This window comes from Ipomoea triloba, chromosome 11 (assembly GCF_003576645.1).
Source record: "Ipomoea triloba cultivar NCNSP0323 chromosome 11, ASM357664v1".
In the NCBI taxonomy this organism is placed as follows: Eukaryota; Viridiplantae; Streptophyta; class Magnoliopsida; order Solanales; family Convolvulaceae; genus Ipomoea; species Ipomoea triloba.
In genome coordinates, this window is record NC_044926.1 from 601690 (window position 1) to 620898 (window position 19209).

General features: G+C 38.3%; 3 protein-coding genes and 1 long non-coding RNA gene across 4 annotated transcripts; 2 read left to right on the plus strand and 2 right to left on the minus strand.

Moving 5' to 3' along the window:
• The first annotated feature begins 2407 nt into the window (after positions 1 to 2407).
• On the plus strand, positions 2408 to 3664 carry LOC115996890 (uncharacterized mitochondrial protein AtMg00810-like). The gene has a single exon (XM_031236329.1). It carries the CDS (start codon positions 2408 to 2410, stop codon positions 3662 to 3664), a length of 1257 nt encoding a protein of 418 aa, XP_031092189.1.
• A 138-nt stretch (positions 3665 to 3802) lies between these two features.
• On the minus strand, positions 3803 to 6839 carry LOC115997518. The gene is made up of 4 exons (XM_031237087.1): positions 6686 to 6839; positions 4333 to 6062; positions 4151 to 4222; positions 3803 to 4057 (listed from the first exon to the last, which is right to left on the minus strand). The coding sequence occupies exons 1-3, from the start codon at positions 6723 to 6725 to the stop codon at positions 4172 to 4174; spliced, it is 1821 nt and encodes a 606-aa protein (XP_031092947.1). The 5' UTR covers positions 6726 to 6839; the 3' UTR covers positions 3803 to 4057; positions 4151 to 4171.
• Positions 6840 to 9935: 3096 nt separating this feature from the next.
• Positions 9936 to 10806, minus strand: LOC115997547. The gene is made up of 2 exons (XR_004093751.1): positions 10541 to 10806; positions 9936 to 10410 (listed from the first exon to the last, which is right to left on the minus strand). It is a non-coding gene; the product is annotated as an uncharacterized LOC115997547 (long non-coding RNA).
• A 3212-nt stretch (positions 10807 to 14018) lies between these two features.
• LOC115996190 (peptidyl-prolyl cis-trans isomerase FKBP20-2, chloroplastic) lies at positions 14019 to 16573 on the plus strand. Its single transcript, XM_031235335.1, has 7 exons — positions 14019 to 14175; positions 14990 to 15080; positions 15202 to 15416; positions 15555 to 15664; positions 15853 to 15961; positions 16053 to 16129; positions 16339 to 16573. The coding sequence occupies exons 1-7, from the start codon at positions 14130 to 14132 to the stop codon at positions 16456 to 16458; spliced, it is 768 nt and encodes a 255-aa protein (XP_031091195.1). The 5' UTR covers positions 14019 to 14129; the 3' UTR covers positions 16459 to 16573.
• Positions 16574 to 19209: the final 2636 nt, after the last annotated feature.

The following is a 19209-nucleotide window of genomic DNA, read 5'->3' on the forward strand; positions in this document are numbered from 1 at the left end:
CGGTGTCTCAGTCTGCTCGGCCAATTTCAGACGTTACGCCAGGGCAATTCTTCTCCGGCGGAGTACCTTGGCAAGGCTCAAATGCTTGTTGAGGCTCTCTCACTCGCCGGCCGGCCGCTAACTGCCGAGGAGGCGATCCTTTATGCCCTGCGTGGTTTGCGCCCAGAATTCCGGGCGATGGCCTCCTCGCTCAACCTCTCTGGGACGCCGATGACCTTACCGCAGCTTGCAGATCATCTGCAAGCTCAGGAATTCATCCACGCCGACGACATTCATCCTGCCGAGCCCACGGTTTCGCCGAGATCACAGGTGTTTTATGCTAATCGTGGTCGCGGTAACCATGGCGGGCGTCACAACTCCAATGGCCGAGGGCGACATGGGCGAGGACGGAACGACGGCAATCAGGGCCGCGGCAGAGGCGGAACTCCCCACTGCCAAATCTGCAGATCGCATGGCCACACCGCCGTCACGTGTTTCCGGCGTTACGCAGATCGTCAGGAGTCGCAAGCCCATGTCACCTACTCCGGTGATGGATCCGACGTGCATGCAGCCGAGGCGTGGTACCCAGACACCGGCGCGACATCTCACGCGACGCCGGACGACTCCATGCTCGACCATTCGAATATTTACTCCGGTGGTGATGTTCTGAAAGTTGGCAACGGCGCAGGTTTGAATGTTACTCGTGTTGGTGACTCGGTTATCCATTCTCCCTCTCACTTTTTAAAAATGTCTAATGTCTTATGTGTACCGAAATTGTCTTTACCTTTACTGTCTGTCTATCGTTTTACTAACGAAAATGACGTTTACTTCGAGTTTCACAAAAATTTGTTTCTTGTGAAGGATTGCACAACACAGGCAATTCTGCTTAAGGGGTCCACTGCGGGAGGTCTATACAAACTCCTGGTTCCGCGGAGTCATTTTGCTTTCTTATCAGCCAGAACCACCTCAGTTGTATGGCACCAGCGGTTAGGCCACCCGCACAAACAAGCCCAAGATCGTGTCCTGCGAATGTGTCCGGTCATTCCGAATAAAGATAGTTCGTCTTCAGTTTGCGCTTCGTGTCAAATGGGAAAGTCGTCTCGATTTCCTCTAGATAGGGTCATTAGAAGCAGTAATAATGTACTTGATTTACTATACACGGACATTTGGGGTCCGTCCCCTATTCTTTCAATTTCCGGTTATAGATATTTTGTACTCTTTGTAGACGACTATTCGAGATTTTGCTGGTTTTACCCATTAAGGATAAAATCAGATGTATACAAAGTTTTTGATGCTTTCCGTGTTATGGTAGAACGACAATTCTCGCGTTCTATCAAATCTATTCAATCCGATTTAGGCGGCGAATATCGTCGACTACATCAAACTTTTGAGTCACTAGGTATAGTGCACAGACAATCCTGTGCCTATACACATGAGCAAAACGGCCGTGTCGAGCGCCGGAATAGACATGTTGTCGAAACCGGCCTTGCCCTATTAGCTGTGAGTTCCACTCCCTTTAAATACTGGGAGTATGCGTTTGAAGCGGCAACATACTTAATAAATTGCCTACCCTCATCAGCTATACACTTTGAAACCCCATATTTTCGTGTCCATCAAAGTCATCCCCCATATACCTTCTTCCGGGTATTTGGGTGTCGTTGTTTTCCCTATCTTCGGCCATATAACCGTCATAAAGTTGAATACAGGTCATCTCCGTGTGTGTTCTTAGGTTACCCAGTTTCATTTAGGGGATACCGATGTCTGGACCTAAACACGGGTAATATTTTTATCTGTCGTCATGTACGCTTTGACGAAAATGTTTTCCCTTTTGCCTTGCAGTCTTCACAGTGCAGTATCACAATGCCACAAGATAACCCGCCATATGGGGTGGGTCCAATTGTTGTGTCGCCGACTCATCTACCACTAAATATGGCTCCTCCGGCAAGGCAGGACTCGGATTCTTTACCGGTTGTTCAACCACCGTCTACGTCTGAGACAACGGCCCCACCATCCTCAGGGCAGGGTCAAACCACCTCCTCTGAAACACAACCCTATACAGGCAAAGTGCGACCAGGGAGCCATGTTATGAGAACACGAAACAAGACTAAAGGCACGGGAGAGCAATTTTATGCTCTCAATGCTACAGTTGAACCATCCTGTTACTCTCAAGCAGTCGGTCATCCGCAATGGCGTGATGCCATGGACCAGGAGTTCAATGCTCTCCTACATAATCATACTTGGAAGTTGGTTCCACCAACACCTCTCATGAATATCATCGGCTGCAAATGGGTATACCGCGTCAAAAGGAAGGCAGATGGTTCAGTTGAACGGTATAAGGCACGTCTTGTGGCAAAGGGGTTTAATCAGGTAGCAGGTGAAGATTTTTTTTGATACTTTCAGTCCCGTAGTCAAGCCAACTACTGTGAGAATGTTGTTTTCACTTGCGGTTTCAAACTCCTGGACGCTACGCCAGCTTGATGTGCACAATGCGTTTCTCAATGGGAATCTTGCAGAGACTGTGTATATGAAGCAACCGCCAGGCTATGAAGACCCTCTACATCCTGATCATGTATGTCACCTTCAGCGCTCCCTGTATGGCCTAAAACAGGCCCCGCGTGCTTGGTTTAAAAGACTACATGACTTTTTAGTCTCGACGGGGTTCTCATCATCAAAGACTGACGTTTCACTGTTTTACTACACGTTGAAATCCTCCAGAATATTCTTGCTCGTGTATGTTGATGACATCATCATGCTAGGGAATGATGCCAGCTTAATTAATGATCTGCTGCTGCGACTATCCTCTGTTTTTAAGATTAGGGACTTAGGAACTCCGAGTTTCTTTTTAGGGATAGAGACGCTCACTGATGGGACAGGTATTCTCTTATCTCAGAAACGATACATGGCTGATATTCTCCACCGTGCAGGCATGTCCGATTGCAAACCTCTAGCGACACCCGCTTCTGTCACTCAACCGGCCACTCCGTCACTCAAGCCATATGAAAATCCCACTCAGTATCGTCGTATTGTCGGGGCTCTGCAGTATCTGACCATTACACGCCCAGATCTTTCTTATGCGGTCAACCGGCTGTGTCAGTTTATGCACTCACCCACAGATAATCATTGGGCTTTACTCAAGCGTGTTCTGAGATATGTTAAGGGTTCCCTGGAATATGGTTTACGTATTGTGGCTTCTCCGAGTACTGAAATTCAGGCATACTCCGATTCAGACTGGGCTGGCTGTCCTATAGACCGTAAGTCAACCAGTGGATACGCGGTTTTTCTAGGTTCCAACCTTGTGTCATGGGTTTCTCGTAAACAACGAACAGTAGCCCGTTCCTCTACAGAAGCTGAGTATAAGGGTTTGGCCGATGTTTCTGCTGAAGTCACTTGGATAGTATCTCTCCTAGTTGAGTTGGGACTTCATTCGGGTAAACCAGCTACGCTATGGTGTGATAATCTTGGGGCCACCTACTTAGCGGCGAATCCGGTGTTCCATGCTCGTACAAAACATGTTGAAATTGACTACCATTTTGTGCGTGACAAAGTCGCAACCGGTGATCTAATCGTCAACTTTGTGTCCACACGAGATCAGGTCGCTGATATCTTCACCAAGCCATTACCCGCGCATCGATTTCAGTTTCTACGTGACAAGCTCAATGTTGCGGCTATACAACCTTACGCTTGAGGGGGAGTATTAACCATAGTCATATTTATATTATTCTTATAATGTTATGTTGTTACATTTGTACTTAGTCAATAGTATGTTACCTAAAGAATAGGAGAGTTATGTGTTCACTCTCCTATAGGATTCTCATTTGTAATCTATCGATCAAATAACAGATTTTGCATTGTTCATCAAACTTGTATTCAAACAACTCGAAAGTTTGCATGATAAAAACTCATTTCAACAATTCACTGAGTTCAGCCAGAAAGTAAATAAAACACCAGGAGAAAGATCCAGATTTCACTTTCATTCTATATGCTATAGCTACTAGGGCATCATCAGACCTTTAGCAACAGGTCAACCTTTGGTAAAGCACTTGAGGGGAGACCAAGCACCTTTATGATCTTACCAACCCTGCAAGCAAAAGTCATTCTGAAACCCATCAACCATCAAACTAAACGAAAAGATTTGCAAACCATATAAATGAAAGAGGAGAACAAATGCCACCTTTCCAGTATTTATAGAGACTTAATAGTCATCTGGGCTTATTATGAACTTCACCTTTGTAGGACACAATTTCTGCAAAAACAAAGACAACACATCAAGAAGAAAGTAAAAAAGCAGCATGTTAAATGAGCATAGTGAAAGGATTTTCAATTGACAAAAAGAAAAAGTGTTATAATAGCTACATCAATTTCTTCCTGAAGCTCCGGTGGTCTCCTTCTTTTCTGCCTTGAAGGCCTGGTTGCAGTCATAGAAAACAAGTCCTCTGCAATTTCTTTTGCAGTAAGAGGGAAAACAAATCTAGCTGAAAGCTTTGACACCTCTTTTCTCTTTTTCTTATTCCTCAATCTCTTTGGTTTCTCCTTCACCTCTGCTGTCACCTTGGTTACTGCCTCTTCAAAATCAGTTGGTCTAGCGGCCCTTGGAATTTGATTAGGCTTTCTTTTCCTCAAATTATAGACCTTTAGTTTCGGTTGATGAACATCACCAGCAATAATGAATGGCTGATCATCATTTTCCTCAAACACATCTATCTCCTCAATGCTCTTTGCCACTACTTTCTCTTTGCCCTTTCTGGATAATGGTTGATTATCATCTTCTTCCAGCACTGGCATTTTTACATGCAACTCTTCAATGCTCTCTGCCACTACTTTCTCTTTGCCCTTTCTGGATACTGGTTGCTTCTCATCTTTTTGCAACACTGGCATTTTCTCATGCATTTCCTCAACGCTCTTCACCACTACGGCATTGCCTTCTTTTGGTGCTGAACCACTCATCATGTGCATTGCAGCAGTCCTCATACCCTTATTCCCATCAAACCTTCTTGCCAAAGATGAAATGGAAAGTAGCATAGTCTTTTCATTCTCTTCCATTTTTGCAGAATGAAACACCATATCCAGCATTTGAGCATTCTTTTCTTTTTTCTCTAGATTCACTTCTGGTTGCTGCAACGGTGCGGCCATCATTTCTGCAACTGGCTTCTTGTATGAAGATGAAATTGGTAACTTCCGCTGTATCTTATGAGCAGCCTCCCTCTCAAATTTATTAGTTAATTTAGGAGTCCGACATTTTTTTGGCACCCCCATGGTCAAATTAAACTTAAGAGGGCTCACCAGTTTAGCTTCTGTGGATGAATGACAGTGCGGAGGTTGTAAAGAGGAGGATTTTTCTAGGCTTTCTTCAACTGGCCAAGTCAAAAGCAATCGTTTCTTCAAAGGTCTGGCAGCTGTATCTGATGACGATATTTCAGTTATTTTGAATGGAGAAGGATGAGTATCCTGATTTGGCCATTTCAAAGGTATGATGGGAGATGATGACTCCGCAATGGCCCTTCTTTTTAAAGATACAGATGGAGGATGCTGCAGCTGTGGAGGTGGCTCCTGCTGCTTCAGTGACGCTACTGATCCTTCAACTCCCAACTTTGAAAGTCGCAAAGTTATGATTTCAATGTCAAGCAATAGAGACTCTGAAAATTGTTCTGAAGTTGTAGTTGACCCTCCAGCTGAAGCTTGCACTAGTGTGTTGCTCAGAGCAGTCTCCATTTTGTCAACAGGAAGTGGCTCCTGCTGCTCCAGTGATGCTACTAATTCTTCAAGTCCAATCTTCAAAGGTTGCAAAGTCATGGTTTCATTGTCAAACAATAAAGACTCTGAAATTTTTTGTACAGTTGTAGGTGATCCTCCAGCTTCAGCTTGGACTAGTTTGGTGCTCAGAGCAGTCTCCACTTTGTCAACTGGTAGTGGCTCCTGCTGCTTCAGTGAAGCTACTGGTTCTTCAAGTCCCGACTTTGAAGGTGGCAAAGACTTGATTTCATTGTCAAGCAATAAACACTTGGAAATTTGTTCTGAAGTTGTGGTTGATCCTTCAGCTGCAGCATGGACTAGTTTGTTGCTCAGAGCAGTCTCCAATTTGTCAACTGGTGATGGTTCAAAGTTAGGGAGATCAAACGTAAAATAGTAATGACAAAATGGTCAGGAAAACACAATCATGCTGTATATAGAAACCAGCACTCATAGATAGAAAAATTCATAGATGCATCAAGGAATTGACAAAAAAAAACTGAATTTATAGATAAAAACATTCATATCTATATGCAATCATCTACATGCACCCACAAATAGATTCATAAGCATAGACCCACACATATACACACTGAAATTAGGTACATACACAGGAGGATTCTTCAGTGCTTAGAATTTTCAGACCGTTAAAAATCTTAAAATGCATATAAAAAACAAATTTACACCGATCCAGCACAAACACATGCAGAGCCAGACAGGATCTATGCTGAAAGAGGTTTCATATGGTCGGTCTAATTTTTCAGGTTTTGATTAAAAAAAAAATAATAAAAATAAAAAATCCATAGAGAAGGCGGTGGATCTAGGCAGACACATAAGAACTTGCATATACTCTAAGAAATCAATGGGTTAAAAACTTAAAGTGAGCAAATCCAGTCTACAAGAATACACATATGTATACCTAATCGTAGACTCTCATAGAAAAAATGACAGATTTACGGTGATTTAGAGAGATACATACACTGATAAGTTGAGTCCTTTTCAACTTCTGGTCTCTCCATCCAAGTGAAGATGAGTTGTGAATTGCTTCTCACGCCGATAAATTCTTCATCTGTACCTTGAAAAAAGAAAATGCTTGTTCAAGAGAAACAAAAAAGAATGGAAGTAAAATAGTTGATGAGTATCAAATAGAGAGAGAAAGAGAGAGACTTAGGATCTCTGATTTTGCTTTATTACAACAATCCGATTATTACAATTCATGTGGGAAAACCTCAATGGCATATCTCTGATTTTGGTTTATTACGATAATCTGATTATACAATTCATGTGAGAAAACCTCAATGACAGATTTTGGTTTATTACAACAGTCTGATTATTACAATTCATGCGAGTAAACCTCAACGACATATCTCTGATTTTGGTTTATTTCAACAATCTGATTATTCAATTCATGCGAGAAAACCTCAATGACATACCTTAAATCAAAAAGGGGAACGGCGACAATGAGAGATGGGCAATAGAGAAAGATTTGCAAGCAATCACATATAGGATAAAAGCAAGTTGCTATATAATTTTTCCGAAGGAAATGAAACTTCTTCAGAAACCTTAGATGAAGAGGGGGGCGAGAGAGAGAGAGAGAGGAGTGGGGAAAGCAAAAGTAGTAACGGATGAGGAAGCGAAACGGCTGTAATATACCGAGGAGATAAAGAAGATAAGTGAGCGTAAATCCCGTAATGACAAAATTACTCCTGGCACTTTTGATTTAATGCAGATTACAAGAATCCAAATGAGGGTTTAGGATTATCACAATTATAGGTAGGATTTGGGAAATTTAACAAGGTCCGTGGCATTCACATGTTTTTGCATGTTGACAGCAAAGAGAAGAGATGGAAACCAGTGGGCTCTCTTCTTTTCTTCAGTTTCAAAACTCCAAATACCACTGTTCAATTAGTATACAACATCTTTTGCCAGACTTATCACCTCATTAAAGCACGAAGCAAAGGAAAAACCCAATTTTTCTAAGGAGTTAGTCAAGTGGCTGAGGAAATAATAAATTCGAAGGGTCTTAGGCCATCAACCAGATGAGTTAGCCATAATGAAAAGGATCTGAGGTCAGCCAAATGGATAATAATCATAAATTCAAATGTTTAGATTCAAATGTTTAGAAGTTGAACCTTCCACTTCTCAACTGTTACTACTAAATTGAGGAAAAGATGGGCGGTTTTCTCAATGATAGAAATATTAAGTTCATTAATTAACAAACTTAATAGAGCTTTAGAGGAAAAAAAGAAAAGAAAAAAAAAAAGGATATTAAGTAAAAGCCTCTTTGTTTATGTATTTCAAGTCAATCAAAATAAACTTCAACTATTAAAATCTAGCTCAATGATAGCTAAAATATTATATCAAGGTTGTCTTGGCCGTTTAACATTGAGAGTACTAAATTTGTCTAGTAACGTCAAAGAATTGCCAATTATGTAGAAATAATAGCTGTATGAGAGGCAGAAACCTCGGGACAGAGTGAAAGCAAACAACTGCTAAGTATGAGAGTCAACACAGGCAAGCATGAGATGCAGACTATTTTTCTTTACAACCATAGAAGGATTGTATAACTTATCAACAAACATCTTGGTAAATTTTTTCCATAGGTGTTCCTAAAATATAAAATATTCCCACATCAGAAGCATTCAGAAAGTAAAACTTCAAATTTGCATGTAGAAAACAAAGTTTCATCGAATAGCCCAATTTGGTAAAATGTAAACAATCAAATATTAAACTCAGCATAAGTTGCAAGCATGTAAATATATAATGTCAATCTATTGCAAAATACATTTACTTGCAGTGAGCTGTGGAACGGAAACAATGCAATGCAGCAATGCAGAAATTAGGAACCTCAGTTAGATTGCAGCAAGTTCTCATTACCCCCTTCAAAAGTTATTTTGTAATTCCCATCCTCATGCATTGTTCCATTCCATATCTGCCCAGCACGAACACTTCATATATTCCTTTATCCTTATTCCCACCCCCCCAATTGAAGGGAAGGCTTACGGGGCATCCATGCAGTAAAATCATCTAGACCTGAAAGTCAAAACAAGAGATTGATTATAGTTTGGCAGTCAGCACCAACAAGATATATAGGCCTTCATTATCCAGTGAGTCCATAAGAACCCACACCTGCAATGTCACAACTACAAACTGTAGCTTATATTCATGAATATATAAGCTCTAATGACAAACATAAGAGATATTTTTAAAAACATATCATTTTTACTTAATGAAAAATAATAGTAATAAACACCATTTAATTTCATTGCAGGGTCTTCTCGGGCTCTTCTTCATACTAAAACCAAAAAGAAATATATGAATTAGTTCAACTTGTGCAAAGGGGTGGAGAGCCCTTTTGCAACACAGGTTACACAATTCATTTCCAGAGCACTTGCACTAGGCAATAATAGTTATTTCAGATTCTCAGTGAGCAACCATTCATTGTTAGGAGTATTCCTTTGGTTGTTTACAGCATATACAAGCCATACCAAGAAAGTGGAGCATTTGGCAAATGCACTATATCAAAGTCACAGGAGATGATCAGCAAGCCCTTCCTTTCCATTCATAAAGCACTAGTTTTCCAACACTTAAGACTGTCTTTGATTAAGATAGATTCCCATGTAACAATTCAAACCAAGCAAGAAATCTTCAAAAGACTCATTAGTTTTAATCCCTTGTCAAATACAAATAACAAACCTCAATAGAAAAGATAAGACTAAGCTAATAAATGCTCCACTGTCCCCTCCACCCCACTTGAATAATCCACTTACTCCTTTTAGCTGACTCAAAATGAGAATCCCCTAACAAAAAAGGGAAAATTTTACACTCCGTTTTAGCATTCTCCTTAGGCAAATCCTTATTAACACTCAGATAGCTACTCAGCTCAGCTAACAAAGTACTTGCACAGTATCCAAGGAAGGGAAATCTGAATTATATAAAATTTTCTAATTGCAAGTTACCTTTTTCTTAATCCTCATTTCCAATTATAATGGTTTGTCCAACTTGGAAAATCATCCCTGCTTTTAGCTTAGAACTCTAAACATAAAACTATTAAGCATTACAGCATAAATTTTCAGTGTGCAATGCTTTCGTCCATATCACTCCCCTAACACTGCAACAGAGTCGTGCAACCAAGTCAAATCATTTATAGTTAGCATCTTCTTTGGAACATCATCCCAATTAAGAAATTTCATCCCCTAATGGTATATAAATGCAATCTTGAAGACTGATTTTTTAAATAAGTAAATAATATTATTTGCACCCAAAAACAAACAAACAAACAAACAAACAAACAAAAACACCAAGTAGGTGCTTACAAAACCTTTACAAAAGACCAGTTAGCATAGAAGTTAGGGAATATACGTTCTTCAATAGCAAAGCTACTCTCCTCTTTACACCAGAACAAAAGGACTCTCAATATACACAGGTCGAGATCCCTTAAAACACTGTACATTTCTCTCATGCCAAATTATCCACAGAATACATAATGGAACAATCACCACAATTTCCAGGGTGGATTACACGATTCTTGCTAGGGCGGCTTCACTTATCATGGAAGATAATTTTTAAAGGATTAAAATAGAAGCACTACTAAGTGCTAATTCTCGGGTTATCTGAAGTAGATCATAGCATCATACTCAGCAGTGATTTTACTTTATTGCTCTGCAAATGCCCAGCAAAATGCCACTCAACGTCCTCATGGAGCTGTAAATCCAAAAATAAACACCAAAATTAAACATTTAACCCTGGAAGCCAAGCATTCTTAGCTTTTTAGTTTTTATTGTAAATTTCTTCCAAAATGTAAAGTATTACGAAGGGAAAAGGGAGCAAGCACCTCAGGACTCTTTTGGATAATCTCTTGAACATATTTTTCGCAGAAACAGTTGTGTCCAGCATCGTATACCTGGCGGATGAGAGAGACAGGCTCGTCTTGCCTACCGCCACCACTCTCACGCCATCGGCACGGCGGCCTGACCTCTCCGCCGCCAGGCAGACACGGTGGAGCACCGCCGGTAGTGCGGTGGCAGCTGCATTCTCCACAGCCGGAGCAACCTGCAAGTTCTGACCTTCAAAACAACAGTGAAATCTAACAGATTAGGGCTAAGAGATTGGGAATTGAGAATTAGTTTATCATGAGGAAGGTGATGGTAATCAATATTGGCAAAAAAATTTGTTAATTGATAAATCTTATTTATATGTAATAGTTAACAAACATGCATAAAAACTAAATTATGGTATGAATATTTTGTGCAACAATTTCAATCCATAGAGTGTTGACAATAACGCTTTGAATTAGTATGTAATTATATGTTATGGGTAAGATCCTCATTTGAATGCAAGTAATTCTTCGACGGAATTAAATTCAAATCATATACCTAATGACTAGAATGTCACATTGTTGCAGATACTTCCTTGTATAAATTGTGTACAAGATACTTAATCTTGTCAAGGTTACGGTTTTTATGAAACCCATTTTGTGGCTCAGAAACCAACGATAAACTGAATTTTAGTACATGGAACAATATAGCTTAAACTTAGTGCATGGAACAATATCACTTTCCTATATAAATTCGGTTAAACAATTATTTCAGTTAAAAAATCATTCCGTGCAATGTATGAGTGGAAGTACTATTAATATATTAAAAATATATTATAAGTTGAGTCAAGAGAGATGGCAAGTATAATTTCAAAACTCGAATTTAGTCCATCACTCTTATTAATTTGTTTACGTCCTAACTAATTCATACGAAATGAATGTAAATGCATAACTACGTAATGAATACAATTTACTATTTATAGAGATGCTAAAATTTAGTCAAATGCTCTCATTCATTTTGTTACGTCCTAACTAATTCATACGGAATGAATGTAAGTAGGTAAGCACGTAATGAATACAAATTACTATTTATAGATATATTTATTTTGCAAGTTAAATCATTATTGTTTAGACTTGAACGTTCTAGAACATCATTATCGAGATTTACATCAATTACTGACCGTTGATTGTATTTGTATCACGATTTATCTAATTATTAATATTTTTTTGAAGTAAGTGTGTGTGAAAAATTGTAGAAAGAAAACAAAATTCAAATTAGTCACCGAATTACACACAAAGAATGTAATTAGGTCATAAAACTTTAAAAAAAAAAAAAGAAGTAAAATTAAGTTTTAAAATGTGAAAAATAATGCAACTTGACATGTTCATCAGGTTATTAATGACTAATGAGGCAGTTATTATATTAAAAATAAAATTGTAAATTTGTTTTAATAATTTTTAATTAAAAAGAAAAAGAAAAAGAAAAGAAACTCGTTTCATCGTCTTCGTCTCCGGCTTGGAGAAGAAGAAATTTCTTCATCTATGGACCGGAGAAGAAACGGTTTCTTTGTCTTTGGGCCGGAGACGAAGACTAGAGAGGCGGTGTTTATATGTATACTAGTTTTATACACGCATTGCGCGAATGGATTAATGCCCAATGTTTATATTTAAATAAATATTTGAAAGTATATCAATGCAAGATTATATAGGAGAAGTTTATACATGGGTAATTGAATATTGAATTTTTTTATTTAAATATCTAACTAAAAGTATATGAATCCAAGATAATATAGAAAATTCATTATAATTATTACTAAAATAAATGTTTGCAACCTTGTAAAATCGATAGTCTAAATATTTGGTCTAAAAATGATAGTCTAAATAAATATTACTCTAAGTGTTATTAGTTCTCTTTTGAGTAACATTGTTATTGTCTTCATCTTTACTATTTGTTCTCTTCCTTTTTATTGGTAGTGTGTTATTTGCAATTCGGTTATTGTTGGTAGCATAGATGATAACGTACGTCATGCAATAATATTATGATATAGGAGCTATGGACTTTCCTTTAGGTGTTCTGCTTGGGGTTCATTTGGTTCAACCATTATTGTTGAATGAGTTATTGTCAATAAAGAAATCCATAGTTTAAGAAAAAAGATTAAATAAATTAATAAAAATTTGAAATTTTAAAATATTATGTATTCCAAAGATATTAAAAGGTAGTTTCTCGTTTCAATTTGCTGGGTAATGGGTTATTTAAGTACTTTCATTGTCAACAAATCCCCCAAGTAGTTAATATGATTGGTTTCAAACTATTCTTTTTTATTTTTTTCATGGTATTAAAGAAATACATATGTATCATTTTTTGGTTAACTACTAATTTATTTAATTAATAAGAGTATAAGTGATTCCGCTTCAATTTGTTGGGTTATTATTTGAGTACTCTCTTTGTCAACCAATCCTCAAGTAGTTAATATAATTAGCTTCAAATTATTTTAAATTTTTTTTCATAGTATTAATAAAATACTTGGTAAATAAATATATAACATTATTTTGTACTATAACTTTGATATTTAATTACAAGATATTGTAAAAATAAGATAATGGACAATGTAATGAATATCAATTGATAAATTTGAATGTAAATAATCTTTGCATGAGAGAAAATAAAGACAATATAACTAATGAAATTATTTCTCATATTTAATTTAATTTTTTGATAATGAATAATTTTTACAAATAAAGGTATTGTAGACACATAATTCTAAATTAAAGAAATACATATGTATCATTTTTTGTTGTAGCTACTAATTTATTTAATTTAATAAGAGTAAAATAGAGTGAGAAACTTAATTATACTAAATTTGATTGAGATGAGGTTCGAACCTAAGACCTTTCTTATAGAAATTAATGAGTAAGTTAAAAGTTAACGGAATATTAACGGAGAAGATAATATTTAACGAAAAAGTTAACGGATAATCATAAAAGTAAGGTTAAATTAGGTAATCTCTATTAATAATATTAATCTGAATTATCTTAACCATCTATTTGATTAAATAATTCATCTGAACCATCCATTTGATTAAATAATTTGATCGCCATTTTTTCTACCCATTTTAGGTCTAACTCTCTTGGGCTCTTATTAGTATAGTAGATATAATTTAAAAAGTTTAAAATAATTTTTTTTAATATGATGACTGCCACATCAGCGGTGACATGATGAACATGTTAAATTTGATAAAATTATATAATTTTGAACAATTTAAAATGTTAATTACAAATTTATTTAAATTAAATGACCTGATTGCACATTTCTGTATAGCTCGATGTCAAATTTGAACCTTTTTTCAAGTAAAAATAAAAACGATAAAACAATATGTTGCCTATTGGAGTGTTGGGGACTTTGACAACAATATCAATAACGAAGAGGGGTGAAAATGCTATTTCGACTAATAAGCACAGCGCACACTGGCAGCAGCTATATAGAAGATAAAGATTGCACCTTTGCACCCAAAGACCAAAGTAGCCATTGCTAAGCTGCTTGAAGTTCTCCGACACCGAAAGATTGAATCTTTGGGGGCTAAACAAGAAAAAAAAAAGGAGAATAATTATGCTTTATCTCTCTTCTACACTTGTTCCCAAGCCTCCTCTTTCTTGTGAGTTTTATCTTTATCTATCTCTCTGTTATCCACTTTCTGGAATGAAAATCGTTTATTTTTTCTCTTGATTGTAATTCTTGGTATCATTGTTTCGTGGAAAAGTGTAATTCCTCTCAGTATTTGGTTTTCTAAGAGTCCTGTCTAGACATTGGGTTGCCATGTTCTTATTTTCTGGATGATGTTAGAAATTTCAACCCAAGCTGACTGATAAGAGTTTGATAGTTAATGTAGTAATTTTTAGAATGTTAATTTTTGAGAAATTTAAGGAAAACTAGATGGGAATCATGGGATCCAGCAGATGCAGTTTGCCTAAAGTGCTGTCTGTAACTTCCTAATTGCACAAGGTTTTGGAAAATTTTGGATGAGGGAAACCGCAGCCACTACCTGAGTATCTGCACTGAGTAAATCCCGTCTTGTGACCCTAAGGTTTTGGGAAACTTCATTTGCCTGAACCCATGTAAATTATTCAACTTTCTTTTAGGCCACTGAGGTATGAGATTGGAGAAGGAAGGAACAATTAAATGTTAATAAAAAAAAAAAAACCACACCTCCTACCTTAACAAGCAGGGATTTCATGGCTGAAGATGATAGGTTTAGCTCACTGCAAAAGGAAGTGAGGTTTTATGGACCTTTTACAACTTCCTTACTATTTAGAACCTTCTGGGTGGTGCTCTTAATAGGAATGCATTCGTAGTGGCATACGGCATTTCATAATGATATCTGCTAAGTGCTAACAAATGCTGATAGAGCATATAGTAGGGAGTAATATTTCAGTGGTGTGGTTGTGCTGATAATGTTGCGTTTTGTGCAGATAGAACTCTTTCGGTTTGTCAGACACCCCAACCTCACAGGAGGAGATTACGCTGTGGTTGCTATATTAATGACGCATTACGAGTTAACAGGTAGCTTTGATTAGTTTGTGAACAATGGCTTTTGCAGTTTTGCACTTTTGCCCTTTTCTTTGTTTGGATTGCCATCAATTCATTGTTTAGTAGTTTATAAAATACCTTTTTTCGTGGTTAGAGAACAAAATAAGACGGTATTGCATTCTGAGGAGAACTTGAGGCGGAGATTTCTTCTATTTTTCCTACTTACATCGGGCATATCCCCAGCGTTCCCTTGTTTTGGGAAGACAAAGAGCAAAAACCCGTATGATGAAAGACGTTTACTGCAACAGAACAAACGGATACAGAAAGAAAATAATGCACCTGACGACTTCCCTAATTTTATCCGAGAAGGTCCGTTTATCTGTTCTTACAACTTAATTGATTTTATAGAGTCCTCGAGATATCAGAAGCTCCCCTCCCCTCTCTCGTCAAGTTTCTTTTTTTCAACTGTACCAAAAATTTAAGAAAGCTATTTGTGAATCCGTCCAGGTTTCTCAGTGAAAGTAGTGGCATCAGAAAACTACGTAACACGTGACTCAGGTTTGATATTGTGGGATATTGCTGTTGGTAAAGGTGATTGTCCAAAGGCTGGTCAACAGGTTTTTCTTTCGTTTTATATTTTACCTGAAAGTGCAGTTTGATTTTGTCGAAACACTGAAACTTGAAAGTGCAGTTTTAAAAGATGGCATTTTTTTTTATTGAAACAGTATGTGACAGACAAAAACATGAAACGAATTAACATCAGTAGCATAATGTTCCCCTGAACGAGGTTTCTCCTTGTGGACAGGTGACTTTCCATTATATTGGTTATAATGAGTCTGGCCGCCGCATTGACAGTACATACTTACAAGGTTCTCCCGCAAAAGTTCGAATGGGCACTAATGCCTTGATCCCAGGTGATGCAGAGATATAGACGTGGTTTTGCTTTCCTCGTTGCCCTTATAGATACAAAGAAATCTCTCTAAAAACTGCGAGCTTTCTGCACAGGTTTCGAAGAGGGACTTAAAGACATGAAGCCTGGAGGAAGAAGGAGAATAATCGTACCTCCTGAGCTAGGGCCACCGGTGAGTCTTCTAAATCTCTCTCGATATGTTTGGGAAAAAAAAATCCGGGCATGAGGTATCTTGATCAAAATGAAACCAATGTTCAGAATAATTAGACTTAGATCGACTTCATACATTTGCATATACGTTGACACAATTCTGTTCATATTCACTTCTAATTTACGTTTACTAGCTATATGAGGTTGCTAAGGGACGATGATGCATTGCAGGTAGGACCTTCAACATTCTTCAGTTCAAAACAGTTCGAAGTTTTTGATGTGGAACTGCTAAGCATTCAAGATTGTACCCGGAGGACCATAGGATTCTACTCCGATGTTGTCTGCAATTGATTTAGCGAGATATATTTACATTTTTAATGTCCTGATTCATGCCATTTCGTAGAACTCTGAATTTTCAGACCGTCGTGAAATGCAATGCAGCTTATTTATTCACTTGTTTTGTCAATTCTGAATCTAACTGAGTTCCCAGAATCCTTTCAAGGAGAAAATAGATGGAAAATTTTGCAGATTAGGACTTTGATCAGCAGAGACCTCAGAATTCATGGATGTTAAAGCAAAAAAAGTTCCTAGAAGTACAATGAAAACCATGAGTTAAAGGAGTTGTATTGTGGAAGCTTTAAGAACACAAGAAGTACAATACTATGCCAAAACTATAATGCTGAACAATGCAATAACATCACTACAATGAAAGGTGCTATTTTTGGAATTGTTTAATATTAGAGTTTCACGTTTCTAGCTTAGCGCGTTCGCTATTTATGAAAAGTCTTTGATATATTAGATTTTGCGTTTTTAGTCTAGTGTAGTAAATTACTATGTTTGGGAATATTTTTGAGAAATCTTTAGTATTAGATTTCACGTTTCCCGTGAGCAAGTGTGCCATTTTTAGAAATTCATGAATATTATATTTCATGTTTATAATGTAGCAAATGTGTTATTTTTGGGAATTCATTAATGTTAGATTTTACAGTTATATAGTGCAATAAATATGCTACTTTTGAAAGTTCTCCAGTATTAGAATTTGCGTTTATGAGAATTTTTTAATATTAGATTTCACGTTTCTAGTGTAGCAAATGTGTCATTTTTGGGAATTTATTAATATTTTTTTTTTTTTTTGGTGGATGGAAGGGCCGGAAGGCCCTTGGGCTAACGTCTTCTACAAGTTGCAATGCTCTGCGAGTCGCGAAGAAGAAGATCTCTCATATCGTTGGGCGGTTGATCCAGAATAGTCGTTCCCCACACCGCATGTTGCCCTCGATGATCCAGAATAGTCGTTCCCCACACCGCATGTTGCCCTCGATTCGCAAGAAAGTTCGTTCCCCACACCGCATGTTGCCCTCGATTCGCAAGAAAGTCTGCACACTGGTTTCCCTCCCGGTACACATGACTTAGCTTGATTGTGTGGAACTGCTTCATTACATGCTTGCACTCCTTGATTAAGGTGTTCTCATGAGTAGTTGGTGCCGAATCGCTTTCCAGAGCTTGGATCATCGCCTCTGAGTCAGCTTCTATCATGATCCTTTCAAAGCCTTGGTTTTTTGCAATTCGGAGCCCCTCTCTAACACCCCATAGTTATGCCATGAAGCTGTTGGTACACCCAATATTGGAGGTAAAACCCAACATCCAATCGCCGTGATAGTCCCTGAAGAGACCTCCTGCACTTGCCAGTCTCGAGCTCGACTTCATCGCTCCATCCGTGTTGAGTTTCACCATGCCGTGAGGAGGAGGAACCCATGCGACCCACTGTTGTTTGGCTGTCACCGGACCATTATGTCTGAGAAAGAGGTGTTGTGCCTCCTTAGTATCATCTGTAGCACGTCTGATCACCTCTCCCGCTGTAGTGTGAACATTGTTGAAGATGACGTTGTTCCTTGCTAACCAGATATGCCATAGCATATAAGGGAACATTGTCGACCAGATGATGCCTTTTCCCGTCGTTTTTGCATTCGAACATGCCTTCTTTAACCAGGAACTTATCGGTAAGTGACTGCTCGAATTGAAATCAGCCGGAGGTTCGGCCAGCTCCCAAATATCTTTCACCCGATCGCATTGTCTGAAGAGATGATCTACGGTTTCATCGCCTGAGTTGCAGAGCGGACAATTGGCGGACTCTACCAAACCCCTCCGCTTGCGTTCTTCGTTGGTGAGCAATCCATTGTTTAGGATTTTCCAGATGAAGATCTTCACTTTCTCCACGCATGTAACTCGCCAAATCCATTCTTGAGAAGCATCTGCATCACCAGATTCAATTAGAAAGGAAAAAGCTGAAGAGACAGAGACATTACCTGAGTTTGTGTGCGACCATGTGATCGTATCTTCCTGCAAGTCCTCGTCGGGGATAGGGATCGCACGGACTACATCGACCAGACTTTGTGGAATGAACAAGTCCAGCGCCGTGGCATCCCAAGTCTTTTGTTCATTGATCAGATCTTTTACTTTGATCCCCTCGCAGTTGGATGGAATAGTACATTCCGGGCTGGAGTTGAGTGTGATGTTGCCAATCCACTGGTCGTGCCATACATTAACCGAGTGGCCGTTGCCAATCTTCCATCTAACTCCTTGAGTAAGAATGTTACGGCCTTTCAAGATGCTTCTCCATCCCCAAGACCCGTTACTACTTGGAGGCAACCTCAGAAAGTCGGACTGTTTGACATATTTTTCTCTTAGGGCTTTCACCCAGAGCTTGTTCTGGTTGGAGTAAACTTGCCAAGCCAATTTGGTGAGGAACGCCAGATTAAAGTCACGAGCTTTTCTGAGGCCTAGACCTCCCGCTGTTCGGGGTTTGCATATGACATTCCAGTTGACCGTATGGATCTTTCTTGTATCTTCAGTGTGTCCCCACAAGAAGTTTCTGCAAACTCTGTCTATGTCGTTGCAAATACTTACTGGGAGCGCTAGAGGGGAATTTATTAATATTAGCTTTTATGGTTATAGTGCAACAAATGTGCTACTTTTGGAAATTCTCCGGTATTAGAACTTGCGTTTATGAGAATTCTTTAATATTAGATTTCACGTTTCTAGTGTAGCAAATGTGTCATTATTGGGAATTCAATAATATTAGATTTCGCGCTTACAGTGCAATAA